Source organism: Phyllobates terribilis, unplaced genomic scaffold, assembly GCF_046119375.1.
Source record: "Phyllobates terribilis strain yellow unplaced genomic scaffold, ASM4611937v1 Scaffold_5__5_contigs__length_657084704, whole genome shotgun sequence".
NCBI classification, from domain to species: domain Eukaryota; kingdom Metazoa; phylum Chordata; class Amphibia; order Anura; family Dendrobatidae; genus Phyllobates; species Phyllobates terribilis.
The window spans coordinates 140,882,411-140,908,104 of NW_027362765.1; the positions used below are offsets into that span (position 1 = coordinate 140,882,411).

Sequence of the window (25,694 nt, forward strand, 5' to 3'; positions counted from 1 at the left end):
CTGAACATGAGCCAACAGTGTGATGCAGCAGCAAAAAAGGCAAATACAATTCTGGGATGTATTAACAGAAGCATACAGTCTAGATCACGTGAAGTCATTATCGGTCTTTACTCCTCTTTGGTCAGACCTCATCTGGAATACTGTGTACAGTTTTGGGCACCACATTTTAAAAAAGACATAGACAAACTGGAGCAAGTTCAGAGAAGAGCGACCAGAATGGTGACTGGTCTGCAAACCATGTCCTATGAGGAACGGTTGCAGGATTTGGGAATGTTTAGCTTGCAAAAAAGAAGACTGAGAGGAGACTTAATAGCTGTCTACAAATATGTCAAGGGCTGTCACATTGTAGAAGGATCATCTTTATTCTCATTTGCACAAGGAAAGACTAGAAGCAATGGGATGAAACTAAATGGGAGGAGACACAGATTAGATATTAGAAAAAACTTTTTGACAGTTAGGGTGATTAATGAGTGGAACAGGCTGCCACGAGAGGTGGTGAGTTCCCCTTCAATGGACGTCTTCAAACAGAGGCTGGACAGACATCTGTCTGAGATGATTTAGTGAATCCTGCTTTGAGCAGGGGGTTGGACCAGATGACCCAGGAGGTCCCTTCCAACTCTACCATTCTATGATTCTATGATTCTATGATTCTATCGCTGCAAAGTGTCCTGGACCATTTTTTGGTCGTTGCCCTCCCGCTGGTCAGCACACATCGCTGTGTGTGACCAGCGGGAGCAGCGATCAGGCTGGTAACCATGATAAACATCGGGTTACTAGGGGCACACGCGCACCTAGTAACCCGTTGTTTATCATGGTTACGAGCCTGCTAAAGTGAGCGGTAACCTCCCGCTCACCGTAGCAGAGTGGTAACCATGATAAACAACGGGTTACTAGGTGCGCGAGTGTGCCCCTAGTAACCCGCTGTTTACCATGGTTACCAGCCTGCTCCTGCTTCAGCAGGCTGGTAACCAGGAGCAGGACATCGTGGAAAGATTCTTTCCACGATGTCGCTGCTCCCCTGATCGCTGGTGAGCCTGCCTGTTTGACAGGTCACCAGCGATCACATAGCGACGCAGCAACGATCCCTGACAGGTCGTATCGTTGTCAGGATCGTTGCAGCGTCGCTAAGTGTGACGGGGCCTTTAGACTCTTAGATTTTATCTCATATCTACTTTGGTGCTGGATTTTCCTGCTACAGTGAAACCTAATTTCTGCTTTTTTTCTAAGCATGTGTGAACTTCTGAATGTTTGGAGTGAGGAGATAACAATTTCTCTTCATTATATGCAAGTCTTTATCCCATTCCACTACAAAAGCTGCAAAATTTCCACAAGGTCTAACTGGGCAATAGAGGACACCTTGAATTGACTGGAGCTAAACTGAGTAGAGTCTAAATGACCCCAAACACCACTGGGGGACTAGACAGAAGAGGCCCCTGTAGCTCATCATAATGCACAAGTCCACCTGCTTTGGATGTAGATATGGATGCCAATGATATGTCCAACCCTACCAAACACATTAAAGACGTTGATTTCTGTGGGGCCTTCAAATGTGTATGAGATATCATGTAAGGGGAGATAAGGATCGGGTAGTGAAATCAAACGCTTGTTCCTTTTCCTCCCCCATGAGTTTGGCAGCAGCTTACTACCCTCTCCCCAATGAAAATACATAAACGCTCAGCTGACAGTTATTTAAAGGGGCTGTCTGGGCTTGGGGCAAAAGTCTGCAATCACTCTGTGGCTGCAGACTGCCAAATCATGACAGTGTGGCGTGTGCATGCAGTCACAATTCTCAGTATTCCCGGTGTGAGTGGGCAGTCATATGATCACATGTATGCGATTTGTACCCTGGCAGATATGGGCCGGACTAGATTCTCTTCCACTTCTCTCAATAGAAGTGAATTGAGATGACCCGGGAATACCAGATAATTTTATAGTGTGTACACCGCACACTGTCATGATTCAGCAGGCTGCAGTCGCATAGAGTGACTGGACAATCCCATTTAGGTGTTTAGTTTTCACCCATTATCCTGACCTCACACCAAGATCTGTAGCACAGAGTGTTCTCCGTTACCAGCAGTTGATAGATAATGAATTCTAATTCATAATGGCAGAAGGAGAGTCATGGGGTGGGACCGGCCAAGGTCAATGTAAGTGAAGTACCCACAAAACGGAATGCGGCAGAGGGTTGGGGAAGGCCCTGTTCTCTCAGATTGTTAGCCAGGCATAAAGTAAGGGACTTGACGTATTCCTTGTACTGTAAAAAAAAAGTATTTCAACAAATACAATGGTATTTACATAGAATACAACACGAAATATATCAAATGGGTGTAATATCTGGGTTTTTTTTTCATTACAGTCTGCTGTGCTTTTTTATCCTTTAAAATAGGGATGGACAACCTTCTTTAGTCCAAGGGCTATATTGTCATAGTGAACCAATTTTGGGGCCGCACTAAAAAGTAAAGGGGTATTACCTTCTGGGCCATTTATGATATATCGAAAGAATATGCAATAAATGTCTGATAGGTATAAATTCTATTTACAAGACCCTTGCCTCCACCAATCAGCATTGTAATAATATGTTCACAGATTTCTGACGAGGATTTGGAAATAGCTTTTGCTCCTGAATCCACATCAAACAATGCGCCACATATTATTTGATTAAGTTTTTGAATGATTTTAATGGGAAAAGCTCCTTTAGTGCACACAGTGCTGTTTTTTTCACGTCATTTTGAACATTTCCCAGCATTATTTTAATGTGGATTTGCAGTCAAATCCACATCCTTGTAAAAACTGTGTCAATAGGCCCTAAAAGAGGTCATTCATGCTTATGGCTCTCTACAATAGGTAATAGGTTTATCTACAGTGGAATCAAAGGTATGGATGGCCTCCTGTCTAATTCACATTCTCTTTTCTGGAGTGCCCGTCCGGTGACGAGACCCCATTCTCCTGATTTATGGTTCCCATTAGTACTTGCCAGTCCCTTCTCCATAGCTGCCGCTGCTCTTCTGTGTGTGATTGCTCACATATAGTTAATCTGTCCAGCATTTTGCAATACATATGGTTGAGGGCCGCACAAAATGGGCATCGCAGGCCGCGCATGGCCCCCCGGGCCGTAGGTTGTGCACCCCTGCTTTCAAAAAATATATTAGCATCTGTTAATTCATCATTTTTTTTCTCTAGAAAGCAATTCTTTTCTCCTGACACCCCCCTCCACCATTGTCTTTTTAAAAAAAAATGAACTTTTTTTTATATTTAGGAAAAAGGATACAAGCGGATGTAACATGTATGTGTGGATAAACTTGCTTTACAATGCATCAGTTTTACAACAGATCAGGTTTTTATTTTTATTTTTTGCTACAATCCACAATCCCTACCACCAGATAAAAATCCAGGATGAGTAACTTTGGTTCTTTTCCAGAGATAAAACCTTTTATTAAGATTTCAGGCCCATAGGTAGCGAGTATATAAGGGCTCATTTGGGGTGATTACAGATGAATGTCCATAAATCTCACCTCCATTCATTAACGGACATAAAACGTTTATATACATATATATATATATATATATATATATATATATATTTAAGTATAAAAAAAATCAAGTAAATAAAAATTTGACACTGATTCTCCCCTTTTTACATTATTTTTCATCATGTGGAGGATATCTGACCAACCTAAAGGTAATATAAAGGTTATTACTAAACTATCAGGCTGATGATTGGATTATTGGAGACTTTTCCTCCATTGAAAGGTTTAGACAATTGTCTTATACAAAAAGTAACGACATAAAACAATGATGGGATTTGAGGTAACACCATCAATGAAAGCTGTGAACTGTTCCTAGCAGCCAGATGTGTTTAGTTTTGCATAATAAACAATGAAACAACTTATCTCTAAATTATTGCAAAGATATGAAGGTTTTATCCTTTCCTGCTCACATCTGCACATCAAAATAGGACTTGGTAGGCGTCATACATTACTCTTAAAAGTCTGGTGAAAACAAGATATCACCAATCTGTAGGAGATAACTTATTGATGGGTGGGTGTCCAACTACTGACTGGCAGAATTGGATATTTTTATCCCCAGTGGGAAACTTTTATCCCAATTACAAAATGGAGCACAAAGTCGGATGCCTGACCCCCACTCCATTCATTCTTTATGGGGCTGCCAGAAAAAGCCACCCCATAAGGAATGAATGAAGCGGTGGTCGAGCATGCATACTCCCGCTACATTCTGACGGGGATAAAAATTCCCAAAAGTTGAAACCCCACCAATCAATGAGTTATCACCTATCTTATGGTTGTGGATAGGAAATAGCTTCTATTCATTGGTTGCACAAGGCCTAGTTGATTATGTGTATAATCTAAAACCCTAATTAAATATCCTCCTCTGATAGGTAGACAGTCATAAAGTGAGGGCCAGCATCAGATGGGCAATGAGGTCAGGGTGTCTTGATGAACTACTGCTCAGGCAATAAGGGAAGAGTCCTTAAAATATCGTGGGTCTATTGGACATTGACTGTAAAAGATGGATTTGTTCATTAGCCCTTTAAGAAATCAGTAGTTAGCAAGCATATGCTTTACTAGATGGAGGCCTGATGCTATCGCATCGGGAGGGCGGTAATGTCACGATGGGGGCAGGCTTTGCAGCGTTAAGAATCTCTCCCCCCCATGTGCTCACCCACCTATCCACTCTCTCTTTCACCCATGGGCTGACTTCTCCCGTCTGTGTTCTCTTCTTTGACCTGTCTACCCCATGTGCCATCCCCCTTGTCTGCTGTCTCTCTCCTTCCTGTGCTGTGTTCTCCCCTCATGTGCTGTCCCATTTGAGCTGTCTCCCCCCTGTGCTCTGTCTCTCTCCCCCCTGTGCGCTTTCTCTCTCCCCATCTGCTGACTTCTCCTCTAATGTGATCTCTTCTTTGACCTGTGTACCCCATGTTCTCTCCCCCTTGTCTGCTCTCTCTCTCTCTCCACCCCTGTGCTGTCTTCTCCCCCATGTGTTTGAGCTGTCTCCCCACGCAGTAAATCAGACCGTCGCCATCTTTGTACAGCCAGATACCGACAGTCACATTAAAACTACGCATGCGCTCCTCCTGTGCAAAGATGGCGGCGGTCAGTGAATCATTCGTCTGATCGCGGCGGCGTGTGCTGCGTGTTCGCGACGGTGTTCCGCTGGTGGTACCGGGCGAGAGGCTGGTACCACCAGCGGTTTCCATATTGAGACACCCATCACTTGGGTGTCCCAATATGGCGGTCGACAAACTTCTGCCGCTTGGAATTCTGGGATCCTGACACATCTGGACGTAACAGGATGTGAAGACATTACAAGGTAAGTATATTATAGAAGCCTCCCATACACCTTAGATGATTATTGGCCGAATTATGATTTGGATGATCGTTCAGCCAGCAGCTATTATGGCCAACTCTCCTATATATCTGTGCCGAGCGCTCCTGTCCTGTATTCTCTATGAAAGAGCCACTGTCAGACATCTTCTGGTGGATTATCTCTTTACTGAACAAAAGGATCAGCAGTCCAAAATCCAGCACGCCAAATTTTTAACTCCCCTGACAATCATCTTTCTTAGGCCCTCATACACAAAAGACCAGGGGTCTCCAACCTGTGGTTCGTGGGCCCACGATGTGTGGGGAAGCTTTGGCTGTTATCCTGGTGATGGGGGCTCTAGTGACACAATGGCTGGATGTAGCTTGTGGCCATCTCTCAAAGCTGAATGTGGCTCTCAAGATAAGGAAGGTTGGGGACCAGTACATTAGACTGTTGGGCGAACCCGCTGAAATTGGGTTTTTTGGTCGAAGGTAGTATAATGTGTATGGGGGTTTTAGAGGCAGCTCCAGATGTCATAGCTGGAAGTGAGCCACCAAGTGAAGGAGGTCACAAAGGAGAGGAGGAGACCAGAGAGAACTCTTCGGCAGATAGAGGACCAGTGACCACAGCAGTAGGCAATTGTGACAGTTATGTAGTAAAACTTTGGCCACTATGGATTGGGGAAATAAAGATTCCACTAACCACTCTGCATGTTACATTGATCCCCATGGGATTAAAGTCTGCGGCTTCAAGGCAAGGGAGTAGATAAAGGGGCTACATAAGTAGTAGTCGCAACCAGACCCTGGTGAATAAGAAGACACCACTGAAAACGAAAAGAAAAAATGTCTGCAGCACATACATGTTAGGAGCGACATAGTCAAAAAAATTAGACAAGAATGCACTAGTCTGAAACAATCCAAAAATATGACAGCGCTCACTGGTGGTTGAAAAAAAGTAGAAAATATTTTTATTTCTCAATACACAAAGAAACACGTATCGACCTTTAAAAATAAGTTGTTCTTTGTGTATTGAGAAATGAACTTTTTTTCAACTCTGGTATACATAAAACACATTAATTAGTGAGTCTCGTAACTGATTTCTCATTGGGGCTCAGAAGCTTTAAATTTCACATGAAGGAGGTTCTGAGCTTTCACTATTGGACCAAGATCCAAATTACTAATTACACCTACAATACTACAGGCTGTAGATGGAACCAAAGGCAGAGAATTTCCATGGAAGGATAAGATATAATCCATTTTAAAACCCTGTTAATTAAGAAAATTGGATTATAGCCGTTTACTGACACTGGATTACATAAATATGGATTTAGAGAAAACAAGCTGGCAGCGCCGTCGCTCTCTGCGGAAAGTTACAATGAGGGGGAACACGGCCAAACAATTTGATGATGGAAGCAATTTATACAAGTGGGGTATTGTTCGCTAATACACTCCGTTCCTGTCAAGAAATTAGGACAGAAGTTCAAAGTCTAATGAGGATGGCCGGGACCTTCATGGATGGAAACAGAGAGTGCTCAATGATGTGGCCTGCTTGAAGGGTTAATTGACAATTGCTTTACAGTGAGGCTTTACTTTTTTTGCAAACATCACAATATTATACTATGAATTATTTAGAGTATGATTGACAGAAATAGCTGCATGTAGCGCTCTGCTCTCATTCGCCCCCTGATGTTATTGAAGTGGTACTGCAGGTTCTATATCCCATGCTGACCAGTAATCTGAGCATGATGTGGAAAGGGGAAGGATCAAAATAAGGGGGGGTCATCTAATTTAGATAAACGCTTGGTAATCCGCTGATTGCTGTACAGCCAGCGTTTATATCAAATAAATGGCTGACCCTAAAATACATAGACTGGTCCCTCATTTAGGACACCCCTTTAAACTCTTAAAGTGCACCTGTCAGCAGGATTGTGCTCAGTAAACTACATACACTGTCAGGTGGGCGACATTACACTGATGAAAATGATACCTTGGTTGATGAAATCCGTCCTGTGGTTCTTGTGTAATCTTTACTTTCAATTTGAAGATAATGATATGCTTGTGCTTCGGGGCAGCCTGTTGGGGGTGCTCTATCTGGTGCTCTGCTTACATATTCATCTGTATGCTCGTATGACAGCTCACCGATCCTTTACTAACCTGCCTCCTATTTTATCTAGCCCCGCACTACTAGATGCATTATGTAAAATAGGAGGCAGGTTAGTGAAGGATCGGTGAGCTGTCATACGAGCATACAGATGAATATGTAAGCAGAGCACCAAATAGAGCCCACCCCACAGGCCGCCCCAGAGCACGAGCATATCATTATCTCCAAATTGAAAGTAAAGATTACACAAGAACTGCAGGACGGATTTCATCAACCAAGGTATAATTTTAATCAGTGTAATGTCGCCCACATGACAGTGTATATAGTTTACTGAGCACAATCCTGCTGACAGGTGCGCTTTAAGCTGTAAAAATGAATGGGTTTTAAAAATGGGTGTTTTCAGGGGCAATGGGCAATGAGTGTTCGTCTTTAAACACACAAAATAATCCATACCCAAAATCATATAGAACTTCTTTTCATTTTCTTTGGACCCGCTACAGCAAAATCAAAGCATAACATGTTCTTATATATGGAAATTTAATATGGACAAATCTTTTGACTCAAGAGTGTGTGTGTATGAAGACGTCAGGAGAAATATCTCTCTGACAAAAAAGTGTTTAACCAAAAACCATCAAAGGTGTATGGCCGGTCAAATAAGCCATTTTACTGGTTGCATTGAATTTGGACACCCATGTGTATGGAGAGCAGTAATAGAGTCAATTATTACTCGCAATTCTGCTGGTCTAGACTGGAGTCAGCATTTTAAGCAATTAAAGTGGCAGCTGATTACCCAATCAGTGTTACACAAGGTTTTTATGCTCCCAATGTGAAGACAGAAACAAAAACTGATTTTAATGTGAAAGTAGAAGAGTACAAGAGAGTCATGTGGTCTTGAATCACGAATACGAACAGGTCAGTATCAATTCTTTCATCTGAAACTATCCTTAAAAGCTAACATGAAAGTTAATAATCTGACCATAAAAATAATTGTGGATGAGCTGTTGAGCCCAACTGAATGAACCACTGAAGGTCCCCATACACATACAATAAACGATGTTTAATCCTGTCGATTTTGTTGGGATGGATCAACCATCTGATGTGTATTGGGGCCTTCAGACTATCCCCTGACAGATTAAGAACTGGGCCATTGGAATTTCAATGGGCGATCCTCTCGTTTTCAGGGGAAATGGCCACTGCCAGGGAAGACTGACAATAGCTTTCTCCACTCTCCCCTTTGAAAACAAATGAACTCTCAGCCAAGCCGAGTGCTCAGGTGCATGAGGGAGTTGGGAGACATAACTGTTTGTCGAACAAACGTTTGGCTGACAGTTGTCTCATGTGTATGACCCACTTAGTTTAGTGATATTTATTAATGTATTATAACTATTTATTAATTTATTACTAACTTATTATTAGGTCTGGATGAAGCGTAATTAGATGCGAAACAGCTGAGGCCCAGTCTGTCTTCACTTTGTATTCCTATATGACCTTGGAATAATAAAGTACAAAATAATGCGCCACTCATTTTCCTTTATTTATTTATTGAAGGGGTTATACTGTTCTTTAAATTGGTGACCTATCAGTTATTTAAAGGAGTCATGGCGTTCCGGAGAGCACAGTTCCATAGTCTTAGTATAACTAAGTATATACTCTAATATTACTGGACTACAGATTGGCAATCAATTTTAAAGCAACGCTGCCTACTATAAAGCGCAATACTAACACAAAATGGGCATTCAGGTATAAATTCAATAAAAAAGCTGCTGTGCTTTTAAAATGTTATGTTTTAGCATTCCCTTAGCTCCCATATGCTGTTTTTTGGCAAAATATGGGTGCATTATGCCTTCTGTAATTCAAAGGGGAGTAGGTAGAATCTACCAAGACCCCTACAATCCAGGGTCTTAAAGTGATTTTCCATGTTCGGGCATATTGAATTAGAGCGGACGGGGGTCCTGCTGTATTAATTAGAACCCAGTACCAGTGCAAGGCGGAGAACCTGACGCACATGGTCACCTATAGTTGTCATCCATAAGGGTTCCAAAACCGGGATCCTCCAGTGACAGGGTATCTGTATGAAAAAATTGGGTTACTCTGGGTGGACAACCCTACAACGCTACTCCTCGGATTTCTCTCAGGACCCCTAGCAGATATGGGGCTCTTTAAATGACCTCTTATGGGACAGAAGGTAAAATGAATGCAGCCTTACCTGTGGTGGAAGTGTCAGAAGGATAGGACACAGGATCACAGGAGTCAAAATCAAGACAATATACTTCTTAATGCACCAGACTTTCTTGACCAGAGCTATAAGTACAGACATTGTGCAGGAGGGAGGCTGGTGCAGCTCGGGAGACGCTGGTTATATTAGTGTGGACAGAAACTCCAGTGTCACTTTGTAATTCAAACAACACACCCCTGAGCCTCGCACCTCCCTCTTCCCCACACAACCAGCACTAAACCTCAGGGAATTTTTTTTTATTATTATTTATATATTTTGGAAAATTATTTCTAGGATTGGGTTATCTTATAAGCTTTAAATAGTTACACAATATCCTAATTTTCCTGAACCATATGAAGTGCTCCCAAAGAAGGTGTCACCTAGCTTTCCTAGAATCAAGAGGGTCAAATCTTTTGCTAGAGACGTAAGCACCCATTCCCATATTGCTACCCACCTTTGGATATTTGCCATTCAGGAATCTGGGTAAGTGGTGTGGAAAACAATATGGCTACTATACCAATTCCCACAAGGACTTCATCCAGATTTCCTAGAATCCAGTATGTCAGATCTAGTATGTCCCTCTTCTGTATTGCTGCCCACCTAGTCTTGGTATGTTTGCCATTCAGAAGTCTGGAAAAGTTGGATTCCTGCATGGGCATGAGTATATCTGTTCATAATGCAGGGCAGAGGAAGCAGCACATTACACAAAGGTGACTAACCTCTCCGAAATCACCCAAATATATATATAGGTCTGGAAAGAGTACCAACTCTTCAAGTTAAACTTAATTTCTACTTTTATCCATCTTTTGCCCTACAAGTAGTTGGTGGGCATATCACCCTGGCAGTTGAGTCAGGAGTGTAAGTAATAATGGCACATGCCAAAAATTTGTAAATGCGACCCCACTCCAAGAGAAAAAAACACTTTTACCAGTGGGCTCAGAACATGAAAAGTTTTTGGTTTCCATTTTTGCCTGGTGTCTTTCCTTAATACATGAATAATACTGAAAAGATACATACTGATAATGCACACAGTGATGTCACAGAATCAGGCTAATACACACATTTATGTCGTGGAATCAGACTAATGCACACAGACATGTCATGGAGAAAATAGGCATAGTTGTGTCACAATAGTAAGATAGTGCACACAGTAGTGTCACAGACCTGGCGTAATGTACAAAGTCATGTCACCCTATACACATAATGTACACAGTAATATCACAACATAGCGAAATGGTCAAAGTAATGTTGCAGGATATATTACACATATAGACACAGTAAACTCATAGCATCAGGATAATGCTCACAGATATATCACAAAAGAGGAGTGGAAGTAATCTACACAGTGATGCCAGGAAATAATTACCACATAGAGCCAATTGACCCAATGATGTCACATAGTGATATTACAGTACTAGAGTAATGCACACTGTTATGTTACAGAATCAGGGGAATGTATGCAGCAATGTCACCCCATAAAGATAATGCACAGAGATGTTATAGCATGATACACATAGTTGTGTTACAGAATAGGGGGTACATATGCAGCAATGTCACCTTATAGAGATAATGCACACAGAGGTGTCATAGAATTGCAATAATATAAACAGTTGTGTTACAGAGTGGGGGTAACATACACAGCAATGTCACCCTATAGAGATAATGCACAAGGAGATGTCATAGCATGGCAATAATTCAAGCAGTTATGTTACAGAATCGGGGGTAACTTACACAGCCAATGCACAAGGAGATGTCATGGCATAGTGATAATGCACACAGTTGTGTGACAAAAACTGGGGAAAGTATGTAGTAATGTCGCCCCATAGAGATAATGCACCCAGAGATGTCTTACATAGCGATAATGCACACAGTTGTGTTACAGAATGGGAGTAAAGTACGCAGCTATGTCACCCTATAGAGATAATGTACAAAGAGATGTCATAGCATAGCAAACGTGCACACAGTTGTGTAACAGAAACAGGGGAAAGTATGCGGCAATGAGATCCTAGAGAGACAATCCACACAAAGATGTCATAGCATGGCAACAATAATGCACACAGTTATGTTACAGAAACCAGGGAGCATATGCAGCAATGTCACCCCATAGAGTAGAGATAATGTACGCAGAGATGTCATAGCAAAGCGATAATGCGCACAGCGACTAACTGACTAACTGGACCCCACAGGAGCTGCTACATCTATTATTTTGGTTACACTAATGATTTATAAGTTCCTTTATCCAATAAGGACAATCACTGACCACATACCCCATTAGGAATATACACATCATTTATGGATGGGGTCTCCGTTGTCAATTCCTTTAGTCCTGGAAGACTTGGCACAACCTTGATTTCAGTGGGTGCCTCGTAATTCTTCATTTCCACTACAGTGATTGGTTCTCCAAGGGGGAGCTGCCTCACGAAATTGGGCTTGTCCTCTGTGGACTACTCCAAGCTTCATTGAATAAGCAAAGTATTGATCTGAATAAACCCTGGTGTTAGGCAGCATTGGTGTTAGGAGCTGCTGGTCCCCGACAGGAATGTTTAGAATTCTTGTGAGGACAGCAAAGTGTGCCTTATGTTCAGACATGCCTCTGCCCCCCGAAGTGACCCTTAAAGGAGTATTTTCATCTCAGGCATGCTGGATATAGTATAAATGTGTATCTTGAGACCTTGGCCACGCATGCGTCTCTCTCCAATCACTGATACAGGAGTTTCATAAATGGCCGAGCAGACATGATCACTTATGTAGAATGCCAGGCATGCGCAGCAAACTCTCCGTTTAGAGTGGTGTAAGTAGGGCCCGTATCCAGTGGATATCCGGTGGATATGCCATACACGGATGAGATGGGAATACCCCTTATTGTACTTTAGAACAAGAAGAATAGCATTATGCATTAGAGCCCTTTCACACTGCGTTCTTCACCACTTTCAGTGGTCCCATCGGAGCTTACGTCCAAACTCCCTGCAAACCGGGATTCGGGTGTATGTACCAACGGGGCCATTGACTATAATGGTGGCGACGGAGTCAACGTGTGCTCTGTTGTGCATTCTTTTTCGGGCATGCACGCCTACTGGAGGAGGAGACTCAGATGCAGTCTACTACGTCTGGGGGTCCGCCTCCAGTAGGCATATGCGCCCGAAAAGATGCACGACAGAGCACACGTTGACTCCGTCGGCACCACTATAGTCAATGGCCCTGTTGGTGCATATGCCCGAATCCCAGTTTGCGGGGGGTTTGGACGTAAGCCCTGATGGGACCACCGATCGTGGCAAAGCGCGCAGTGTTAAAGGGCCCATAGTCTGCAATGCATAGGTTAATGTAGGAATGGAACCCTGTAGCTCTGCATAAATCTCCTTTTTAATGTCGTAAAGTTACGGATTTTACAGTATTTCCAAAGAGTCAACATTACTAATTATAGAGATGGTTATTACACGGTCACGTGATTATTCACACAGACACAGCATGAGAGGAGAAGTATCTGCAAGACAGAAACTTGCTGGCCCTGGAGAGATGAGGAAGTCTCCTATATGGGTGACCTGAACAGACCCCCGGCTGTATCTGATGTATGGTACATTGGGGAAGGGGAGAAGCACATGCATAATAATATGATAGCTGATGTCATGCTACATGGCAGTGATATCCAACCTGTTGCTCTCTGTCCATTGCTGTCAATGCATGCTGGGAGTTGTAGTTTCTCTACAACTAGAGAACCATAGGCCTCCCATACACATTAGACTGATGTTGGACAAACCTGGGTTCAGCCGACAGTCTAATGTATATGTGACGGACCTCCGGACAATTTATTGTCAGGCAAAATAGTGATCCTGTATGCCTGATTTCGGACTGCCGTGGCTTTGTTTTCTGGACAAAAGTCTCTGCCAGACGTGTCTGTCAGCAGCTTTCTCATAGGGAACACAGAAACGTTCAGCCGAATGAGCGAGCGCTCCTGTGTGTGGGAGAGTAGGCCAAGATGGCTGCTAACCGTCAGCAGAAACATCCATGGGCTGGGGTCGCACAACCCCACATTCTCTCACCCTAGAGAATGGGGTTGATTATGCAAACGACACTCCCATCAAAATCTGTTCACAGTTTGGTCAGAGTGTCAGCATAGTGTGATCCGATTCTCTCCGATGATGAGAAGATGGAGAACAAAATTTTAAAAATTACAGATAGAAGTATATTAATTATCTGTAGATTCCAATTTATATATAGTTGAAGGTATAAAAAAATGGAGTTTTCTATAGTCAAAAAGTCTCTAATCAGTCGCTTTGGGTCAATTATTGTCTGTCAAAAGCCTTCAGAGGTGTTAAGCAGGATGCACAAACACAAAGGCTCCTTCCAGCACATGTATTTTCTTAATTTAGGGCAAATATTAGGGGTGATTGGCCATCACAACTACACTCTGTGTGATTTGAATACAATGATGTGCTAACGAAGGATAATCTAATCAGGATATGGTATAAAATGCAAATGAGGAGAAGATATAGGACAGTATGATCCTTTGTATGCATATGGCAGGGAAAGCACAAAGATTGATCAATGCAGATCTTTGATCATGGTGTTTCCAGGTTGGAGGGGAAAGCGCATAGTTGGAGTCCCAAAAGGGGTTTCATTGACCCAAGCATGATTAGAATGGGAGTCATTCAGGGATGGGTCTCTGCAGAAGAGATGGAGCAACCGTGAAGAAGGGGGTTCAGGGAGTAGTGAAGTGGGTCCTACCAAGGAGAGGACATTCCAAAGAGATAGGAGGGCCACACCAAGGTGGGAGCAACATGGAGGCACCAAGCATGACACTAAGAAGATATTGACTAGTGATAGTGACCTGAGTGTGTGAAGGGTTCCTTTCTGGTAACTACGACATTATGGAAACAACTGTAAGCTTGAGGAATTCATGGCTCTTTCTTGCAATATTATAACCATTTTGTTTTGTTTTATCCATTTTATATTGTTCATTTCATTCTGGCTATAAAACAATTTATTTAAACACTTTTTTGGTGCGCTTTCTTTACTGACCATCTCCTAGAATATACATAAGGATATAGAAATTGTGCAGTATTCTTATTATTTTATATTGGTATTGTCATTAATAATATTTCTTGATATTTTTGTGTACAGTATTCAGTATTATATCGACAGTAATAGAATTGCTTACGGTACCAAACTGGCTATGGGAGACTTATAGGCCACACAATGCTTCCTGGGAAATAAAATATTTTATTTTTTTGATGGAGGAAGAGAACAGGAACTCTACTGCCACCTATTGGCTGTAGAAATCCTAGCAGTTAATGTTGATCCTTAAAAGAGCTTTTCCACATCACTTGTGGGATATAGAGCCAATAGGAAGTGTTTTCTTTTTGGAGAAAATGCTGGTTTTATATCCTAAGTCATGCCTCTTTAACACTAGAACTACTGATGGAGTCATTTTGACTCCTTTCGTTTTTTATTTCTCTTCTGTGACTACATTTTTCAGAATTCCGGCTTGAAACTCGGTGACTTTTCCTCAAATATGATGTGAAAAAAGATTTTGTGAGAATAAATAATTTTGGTGAAAAATTTGCGCGTTTTTTTCAAAATTTACCAAGAACTACTGAAGGGAGTCATTTTGACTCCCTACTATATTTTGAGGTCCTTTTGTCACTAAATGTTGCTATAAAGTTTTGTGCATAATTTTTTCACTCTGTCTTATTTACCCTGATGTTCATATAGATGTAGTTCAATTTACATGTCAACTTTTCACATTTTCCTTGTGTTTTACCTGCTTGTATTACTGTGTAATGCTGAACAAAATAGCTTGTTTACTCTAGGCTCTTATCTTATGCTAATGAAGGGTGGTGTTTTTCTAAGGTCCTAGCAGGAGACAGTATTCTGGATAGTAACTTTACTTTCAGTTCAGCTGAAGAGACAAAGAGAACAGACGCAGACATACGAGCTCTGAAGACTCATACAGGTATGAATTGTTATGAAATAGTTTAGCTGTCTGTCAACTGATTCAGCCCACCTACTTTTGAAGGTGGCAGAACAGTTATTATTTCTTTTAGTTTTCATTTCTTTCTATTTTTCAGCAGGGAACTATATAGAATTATGGAATTTGTGAGGAATATGGAGAGAAGACGTTTGATAAAGCCTCAGGATATTCTGGCTACTTTGCAATCCATACCGGAGGATGAATCGGAATCCGAATTGCAGGAACATGTATTTGATTCTGACAGTGATGAAGATTTCATTCCTCAGAACATATCAAGTGAATCTGAAGACTCAGAAGGAACAAATCCAGAAGGCAAGTAGTTATGTGTATTTATTTGTTCTTCCACACACTGAGTTAGGGCCTGTGCACACTAGCAGAATTCTGGCTGAATAGCCATCTGGATATTCTTGCCGCAATACAGGCCGTACCTGCCCGCTCATGCCTGAAGCTCCGCTCCGAACCCCGGGCTGGAGCCGCTGTCAGGGACAGAGCAGCGCTTGCTTACGCGCGAGCACGGCTCTGTCCCAGACAGCGGCTCCAGCCCGGGGTTCGGAGCGGAGCTTCAGGTATGAAACTCCGCTCTGTACCTGAGCGGGCAGGTACGGGCCGGATTGTGGTGAGAATATCCGGTCGGATATTCCGCCGCTAATCCAGCCAGTGTGCACGGACCCTTACAAAACAAAAATTCTAAATATTCATCAACTTTTTTACAGATATTCCAAGCACATCAACTGGGGATCGGGCTCATGCAGTTATGTTGCCTCGTGACCATCCTCCTGGTCGTGGACAGAAAAAATCAGCAAAACGTCCCAGAAATGAAAGAACAACAGATAACGATGGCGGCGAAGGTAATGCAACAACAAACACCAGAGAAGGCGAATCTGAAGGAATACTAGTTTCAGCGGATGGTATTCAATGGAAACCTGTTGAAATTGGAGAACACTTGCCTGGTAGGCGTGACAGCCAAAATATTCTTCGAGAAGCACCTGGCCCTACAGGATACGCCAGAAGAAATATCATTATCGATAGTCCTTTGAGCGCATGGCGTTTATTTTTTGATTCATATATATTGACACATATAAAGAACTGTACGCTTGCAGAAGCATGCAGGAACAATAATTTACAGTTTACTCTATCTGATGAGGAGCTAGATGCATTCATTGCGATATTCTATGCTCGTGGAATATCTGGCACGAACCGTCACTCGATTAGCAGTATTTGGTGTAATGACTGGGGAATACCGTTTTGCAAAGCGACAATGTCTAGGGACCGCTTTGTTGAAATTATGAGGTTTCTCAGATTTGATGAGAAATCTACTCGATCGGAAAGACTGCAAACGGACAAGTTTGCTCTATTTTCTACTGTGTGGGACAGGTTTATTGAAAATTGTATTGCGTGTTACAAACCTGGCCCATACATAACGGTGGAAGAGCAACTTTTCTCAAGCAAAACTAGGTGTCCATTCACGCAGTACATGCCTTCCAAACCAGATAAATATGGCCACAAATATTGGCTAGCTGTTGATAAGAGGAGCAAATATCTGGCAAATGGCTTCCCTTATCTAGGCAAAGATGACACACGCCGTGCTGAGGACCGTTTAGCTGACCATGTGGTAATGAAGTTATTGGACCCGTTTTTGAAAAAAGGTCGCAATGTTACAACCGATAATTATTTTACTTCAGTAAAATTAGCTAAACAGCTAAAAAGCAAAGGAACAACCATCGTGGGAACACTGAACAAGATAAAGCGAGAAGTGCCTAAAGAAATAAAATCCATGAAAGAGGAATTGTACAACACTAAAGTGTTTAGAAATGAAGACAATTTTACACTTACAGTATATCAAGGAAAGCCCAACAAAAATGTTGTCATTTTGAGTTCCGTCCATCCAGATGTTGTTGTTGCGTCTGATTCCGCTAAAAAAACTCCAGAAACGGTAAAGTTTTACAATGAAACAAAATATGGAGTAGATGTAGTGGATCAGATGGCACGAAAATATATCACACGAACATGCACAAGGAGATGGCCTGTTCATGCATTTGAAAATGCCTTAGACTTTGCGGGTATAAATGCATGGATAATATTCAAGGAGATTACCCACCAAAAAATGTCACGCAAGGCATTTTTGCAAACGCTTGTGAGAGAGTTGAGTGGTCCTTATGTCACAGATAGGGAAAAGGGTTCCACGTCCCAAGTTTCTACATGCTCAGAAGTGATGGTTCAAACAAAATTTTGCCAGATCAAAGAAAAGTGCAAGAAAAATAGATCTGTCGGAAATTGTAAGACTTGTGGTAAGTCTTTGTGTGGGCAATGTAGTGCCATAAATCAAAGGCAATGCCTAAAATGCGAAACACCAAATGTTTAGAAGGTGAATTCTGCGCCATATTTTCATTTTTATGCTCCTCCACCTACATTTTCTCTGCTTTTTGTTCTTCAGTTGTTGTTTATATGTGTGCACTTGAATAAAAAAAAATGTTTGAAAAACGTCTATTATAATTATTGTTATTTTCTGTAGAAAAATAAGAAAAGCAGAAAAAAAACAATCAAAAGCATTACTGTTGGATCTCACAATAATAATACATTACAAAAAATATAATTATTAATAAATAACCACAAATGAAACTCTAAAAATAAACGAAAACAAGCAAGGAGTCAAAATGACTCCTTTCAGTAGTTCTAGGCGGGGTCACGAGTCCAATAGTCCTAGTGTTAAAGGATTGATATTGACTTTTTGAATTGCTACTTCCAATAGGTGGCACTAGAGACCCTGTTCTCTTCCTCTGAAGAAGCTATGGGTCTGAGACCCTTGGCGCTTCTGGCATTTACAAGGATCCCGCAATGTCAGTTATTTAGGTAGGCCTGTTAATCACAAGAGGCATCCAGGATGTCGGCATTTGAGTGTGGAAATTCACAGATCCTTGGTCTACCTATCATGGAGTACCAATGTGGATCCCAAGTCATTGTCCTACAAATCTTTTGCTCATATCTAATACTTTTTCATGTTTCCTGATTTTCCTTGGCCATGAGCTTGCCGAGTCCACAATGCATATTGCTCCACACCACATCTGAAGAGCTAACCTAGACCAAATGGGCAAAATACCATTCAAGGCCAAGTCCTTGGAAATGGGTGGCCATCTCTTGAAAGGACATGGTCAATCCAAAGCTTCACAAGCAGTAACTACTTCACTCTACCCTGCTTCTTGGAGAAAATCTGCCTTTCTCCTGGAACCTTTTCTGAAAAAAACTGGGTGACAACAAATATGGTTACAATTACAGCTTTGACAGAGATTGTCACACACCTTTCCCAGTCTCCTGATTGGCATTTCTGCCTTTTCCTGCCACCCTAACCCCTCTATCGGCATGTAACTTACATTTTCTGTTCTTGCATTTGGGATACAAATAGGGCGCTGTGAGTGAAGAAACCAACCAGACCAATCAAGGATTAACTGTTTAATGGACACTATGCGTTTCAGGGACCGTCCGTCCCTTTCCTTAGGTGTATACTTGCACTCTGTTTGTATCTGCCCTTCATCACCTTCACTTCCATGCACTGATATACATGGACTATTTCTACTTCTAAATAAACTTTATTTTAACTGGCTGTCAAAATATTGTTCTCATTCTCTACAGAGATAGTGCATGCTGATTCCTAAAAAGTTCAGAACTCAAGAGGAGGTGATTAGTGACTGGCAAGATAGATTGGTCAGTGATCTCTATTTTAACAGCTGCAGAAGATGTTGGCCTGCCCAGCGGTGGTTTCTTGCCCCTCATAACCTGCAATAACAGATTGTTAGTCCTCAGGGGATCAAGAGCAGCTGCAACTACCATGTATTGGAAAGTATTACTCAGCGGATAAAGAAGTGATGGTGGAGTCCATAATATAATAAATGAGGAGGCTGCAAATAAAAAATTCACATATATATTCTTGACCACAGGGGGCAGTATTACATTAATTTATAATAGGGTTCGGCATACAAGATCAACTCATCTTTAGATACAGTAGCGAGTCATTGTCTATCACACTGGTGGTAAATGAGTATCAATGCTTTATATAAGCAACCTATGGATTTCAGTGTATATTTGCAATACTTCATTTCTCCTGTGGAGTCGCTGTAGAAAAGTTTAGCACTTGCTGCCAGGTTCCCCAGGGATTACAGCTGATCATTTGGGGGTCATCACAGCAGAATACCCTTTTATCAGTCTTTTTTTTTTAGGGGACACTTTTGAGAAAAAGGAATTGCCCAAAGCTGATAATCTGGTTAATTCTATACATAGATAATATTAACAAGACTCATTCCTAGCTGTCGAGTGTCCTACATCCATTGTCTTTATAACGGTTTACACATTCACTAAGAAATGTGCTCGTGTTAATATAAGGGAAATTAACAAACCACGAGGAATCCTTGTACATATATCAACAGCAAAAAAAATCAGAGGTGTTGGTCGTAACCACCAATCAGACTCCAGCCGTCACCTTTTTATCATACTCTAATCTGGATTCCTCTTGGAAAGCGCTCCTACAGGAGTTTTTGCTTTGTACCAACTGCATTTTTCTTAACCAACGTCCATCAACTTTTTTTCAGTTTTTAAGGGCTCCTTGACCTGATGTTAAAAATGGTGCAACCCTACATGTTAATAATTGCCTAGAGGTCCACATACACATTAGGTAAAAGTTGACTGAACCTACTGATTTTGGCATTATCTGTTGAGCATCTAACATTCATGGGGGCCACTTAACTCTCCCTCAATAGATGATGTCGGGGGAGAGAGATACGGTGTTCCTGTGTATGGGGGAGTCAGGAGAAATAGTTATTGGCCGAATAGTCAACTGACAGCTATCTAATGTGTATGGCCAGCATTATTGTAAGTCACTCCTTCTCCTATTCTAGAGACTTAGCTTGAAGTTCTTGGATCTATCTGCAATTAGCTATATCTGATTCCAGAAGCTAATCAGATATGTCTCTAATCTATATACAGTATTACAAGAGGTGACTCTTCTGAGTGATGGGACAATCCACCTGATGGCACTGTTAGATGGAGGTTCCTTTAATCACAAGAGAAGATAGTTGTAGAGCTCACCGCCCATCTACAGTACATACACCCTCAACAGTGAAATTGCTAAATTTTCAAAACATCGCAATTTATTAAGTATCAACTTTATCATTTTTCTGTCTACACAACCAAGGGCTTGTTTTTTTTTTCAGAACGAGTAGTAGTTTTGAATGACACCATTAATTTTAACAGTAAATGAAGTGGAAAAGGGAAAAAAATTCCAACTGTGGTAAAATTGTAAAGAAAAAAAGCAATTCCGACATGTTTTTTTGAGCTTTGTTTTTACAGTGTACATTCTGAGGTGAAAATTACTCTGAATCATGATTTTCCAGGTCAGTACAATTATGGCAATAACAAACTTGTACAGTTTTATACAAGGTAGGAAAAAAAAATTAAAATATTTGTGAAAAATATTTTTTTTGGTCACCATTTTTCGAGACCGATTCCATTTTTATTTTTCCATTGATTGAGCCGGGAGAGGGCTTGATTTTTTGTGTGATGAGCTAAAAAAACATGATATTGCAGTAAATAATGTAAATCCCGATCTCGTAGAAGTGCAGCATAAAGATGGCAACAGCCGGGGATGTCATAGTCACTCATCAGCTGATTGGAGCCACAGCACACTTTCCATTTAAACACTGCTGTCAGCGATTGATAGCAGCGTTTAAATGGTTAACAGCCACGGCAGGAACTTTACTCCACCCAGGCTGTTAAAGACATGTCAGCTATTTAATATATCCGGTATCTGTCGCATGTGGAGACAGCTCAGCTTCTGAGCCCTCTCTATACGCAATCACCCCCACAATCACGTACATGTACGTGATATTGCATTTAGGGGTTACTGGCTGTATGAGGAATGTTCTGCCACGCTGAATGCACTTGGGCAAATCAACAACTACCTTTACAATTGCTGTCAAATGAGGTCCCAGATGTGCTCGATCGGAGACAAGTCTGGAGATGCTGCAGGCCATGGTAACACGTTTAGGCCATGCAGACTGCTCACAGTAGCACAAACAACACGTGGCCTGGTATTGTGTTGAGAAAAAGCTCCTGGAACATTCCTGGAAGAAATGGCCACACTACTGATTCCACAACTAAATCGATGTAACGCTGAACAGTTCAACCCAAAATGGAAACTTAACGGGCCCATACATTATGCCACCCAACACCATAATCTTGGGACTAGGACCGGTTGGATATTTCCTCATGAAGGTCTGTTCATAGCGTTGCATACATGTTTTCCAGATGGAGACTGGAGGTTGGATGAGCAATGGAGGCTGGAATGGAGGTTGAGTATCCTCAGCCAAAAGACGTTTGTCTTGGATACAATCATAGCCAGAGATTGGTCTGGAGACCACATGGGCAATGCCAAGAAGAGGCCGTCACAAGGGAACTTCACACCAGTCCTAATCCTGGGATTATGGTGTATTGTAACTTTATAAATCGGTATGCAATGGGCACCACCTAGTGGAGACTTCCAGCAGTCAGAATTTTATCATTCCAGTTTATAATGCTATGAGAAAAGCAAAGATCTTTTCGTAATAAAGAGATAATATGAAATGAACTAGTACAGAAATTTGGACACTCACACCCAAAATAAAAATATAAATTCTGCTGGTCAATTTTTTAAATGATTGCGTGATTGCAAAAAAATATGTTGTACAAAAAATTTTTCCTTTAAGTATGAAATAGGCTCATAGACATAATATACGGCTGGAATTGTTAATACCTCAGTTACACATTAACAGAGAGTGTTTGATAATCTTGTAAGAAAATAATAGACTGGAAAGATTTGTTCATGTGATAAATATCAAGAAATGGAATTTTTCTTGGGATTTATAAGTTCTTACCTTCTGATCTGGACATGGTCCAGTGATGACTCCCTTGGACGTTTAATCGTCGTGCGAGTGGTGCTGGTGATTGGGGAGACGTTAATGGCCTATATTACAGGGCATCGCAGGTGCTGTCCAGCCTGGGATACTGGTGTGACTGGGACCTGTGGTGCTGTCAATATGGACAGAATGGGTGTGTTTGCTGTCCAGCAGCTCAGCAAGAGTAATTAAACTGCATACTGCTGGGAGTTGCCAGTTATTGGGTTTGGATTTATCCCCTGTATTCGTTTTTTATATCCTATTGTGTTTATCCTGATCATGACTAGTGTCGAGCGAATTTGTTCGGCATTTCAAATTCGGGTTCGTGGTCGGGGTTCCGGCTTGTTCACGCCAAAAAATCGGCTCCGCTCATGAACATTCCCGACTTGCCAGGCTGTCACGCAGATGTAACAAATTCGCTCAACACTAATCATGACCCAGCTTGCATCCTGCCTACATTGGTCTTTGTTATCTTTGCCGATACAGTTGAAAGCAATGATGGAGGACAGAGCGTTTGGAGAGACGCTCCCTCTCCCATCATTCCCCTTCTGCATCTGACGCAGTGGGCGCGATGACTTCACTTAACCGTGCTCCACGCTGTGCCGGGCAGTGGAGATGCTGGGTAGATGCGCTGCAGAGACCGGAGCAGCGGGGGAACGAAGAGACGTGAGTATTGTATTTATTTATTTTTAAATCAGTGAGTACGTGGTGGCCGTAATATTGGAGGACTATGGGGCTGCATTATACTCTGTGGGGCTGCATTATACCTCTGTGGGGCTGCATTATACTCTATCAAGGACTATAGGGAGTACATTGTACTATGTGTATGTAGCACCCTGAGGATTCGGCTGCTACAGGGGTATTGCACCTCAACCCAGAGGTGTGATATTCCACTCCCGGGTAAGGATGGAGTGTGGAACTGAGCTCGGTAGGCTGCATGCACTACACACATCCCATTTCCGAGGAACAGGCCGACGGTACTCCCACTTAGAAATGTGCAGGTACGACCGAGTCTGTTCCTGGCTGGAGTGGGAGGGGGGTGGTACATCCCATGTAGTGTAGGGGCAGATAGGGGGAGCAGCCTGGGTAAAGATAGGAGCTCATTGGGTGCTGGTCACCTGAGCTCACACATAGAGGGTGTATATAAGGTGGGCACCAACTAAGATCAGGGTCAGTTGTAGAGAACAAGTCAGTTGGAGAGGAGCCTGTCTGATGCAGAGAACAAATCGGCAGAGAGAAGGAAACAGCAGCCCTGGAGAGAGAGAGAGTGGAGCAGAGAAAGACCCAGAGGGGGAAGACTGAAGGGACCCAAGAACCCAAATTAGAGCACCGGGTGAGGAGTCAGCAAAAGGGTACCGGAACCCAAACTGGTGGGGGTAAAAACAATCCCCAGCCAGAGACCGGAGGCCGTGGGCAGCATCTGCCACGGCCACCCACCACATTCACCCCGAAGGCACACCACATGAAGGGTCAGGGAACCCAAGGCCAAGGGTGTCCCAACAGCAGGCCCGAGGGAGCTGGACTTAGGTGGATCACTGGTGGGGACGGCTGAAGAAAGGACAGAGGGAGAGCTCAGGGCCACGCTCCGGACTTGTTTGGGGGTTGGCTGGATCCAGGACCTGGTGGACGCAGCACGGCTCGGGTGGTCACTAGCAGCTGGAGTGACCAGTACAACATCTGCAGTAAGTAAACACCCTTAACTGCACAACCCGACTCTGTCTTCACTGCCGTCTGCACTACACCACCACAACCCCCATCCTCTGCGCCTGTCCCCTCTGAGGCTATACCCCTCCCGTTGGGGGTTATCCCACCAAGCTGCGCACCCACCATCAGCCTCAGCGGACCCTGCTGCAGCGGCGGCCACAGTGACCGCATCACAACGGGTGGCGTAGTCGACACAAAAGAACTCTTAATAACATCTGTAGAACTGCCACATCACACTGAGCTTGACGCCCTGGGCACGGGACTGGGTCACAGCCGCTCGGAGACTACAACCCCCCATCTGATCCGGTGCCGGGTATTCCCCTCAAAAAGGAATATGTCCCAGGGGGCGCGTCAACTTTGGCGTAGTCGGCAGGATTACGTGCCCGCAACACCCGGGTACTGCGTGCCTGAAGAAAAGTGCAAGTTTACCTCAGAAAGAAGTCTCCCGCCGGTTCCGGAGGGTCCACGCCATCGGACTCCATCACCAGTCGTTTCCCGCCGATTGTCCGCCATTTCCAACTTGTTCCCGCCATCTGCAGAGTTTCCCGCCACTGGGCGACGCTTCCCGCCAAAACCGCAGATTTCCCGCCTTGGAAGAGCAGCGGACGCCATTATGGGCGTGCCAAAGGAGGGCAAGAGGCCACCTCCCATCGTGGGCCAGGACAGAAAATGGCGCCAAAAGTGGAAACCGCCCCCACCAACAGAGACTGTGATGCTAGAGGTGTCTGTCAGCGTGAAAGAACTACCCCTGGAGCTGACAGTCACCGAGTTGCCCCGGGACCGCCCTCGAAGGGGGAGGAGACGAAAGAAAAGAACGAAGATGGGTGCCGCCTGGAGCAGTCTGGAGCGAGCGCACCCGGAGGCAAGAAGTCTAACGAGGAGTAGCGGAGAAGCTTACCCGGATATGGAGAGAAAGCAGAACAGCACCGGCCCGCTGGCCAGGAGTCTGCTAAAGACCGAGGAAGGAGGGCAGAGCAGCACCGGCCCGCTGGCCAGGAACCTGCCGGAAGAAGAGCAGAGCAGCACCGACCCGATGGTCAGGAGCCTGCTAGAGTCCACAACCCCGCTAGGTCTAGCGGAGATCTTAGCGCAGCTCCCCCGAGACCGGGAGTGTGCACAAACGGCCTTGTAGGGCCTCGCAAGGAGGATGGCCCGGGTACAGCGTGAGATACTGGCGGAGTGGAGCCGGGAGATGGCCCAGCAAGCTGGAACCCGTCCACGGAGCATGCTCCCCTGGGAGAGGACACCAACTGCCTCTACGGATGACGCGGGAGGACCCAAGGTCGGAGACGGCGCTGAGAAGGGAGCCGAACGTATGAAGGCAGGTAAAGGGGACGCTTATACCCCATACCGAGAGACCGCCCACCTGCCCCGGTTCCCCGTCGCAGAGCCCGAAAGTCCCCCGTCCGTGCCCGTAACCGCCATGTCACCGCTATGGACTAGGCCCCGACCGGAAGCCGCCGAA

At 43.4% G+C, this 25,694-nt stretch overlaps 1 protein-coding gene across 2 annotated transcripts in view; it reads right to left on the reverse strand.

Moving 5' to 3' along the window:
• SLC13A3 (solute carrier family 13 member 3) overlaps positions 1-9,800 on the reverse strand; it is a 44,112-nt gene extending 34,312 nt beyond the window's left edge. For both annotated transcript variants that reach the window (XM_073683076.1, XM_073683075.1), the window contains exon 1: positions 9,629-9,800. In XM_073683076.1, coding sequence (XP_073539177.1) covers positions 9,629-9,739 — 111 coding nt within the window. In that variant the 5' untranslated portion in view covers positions 9,740-9,800. The remainder of the gene's footprint in view (positions 1-9,628) is intronic.
• Between the last annotated feature and the right edge of the window lie 15,894 nt (positions 9,801-25,694).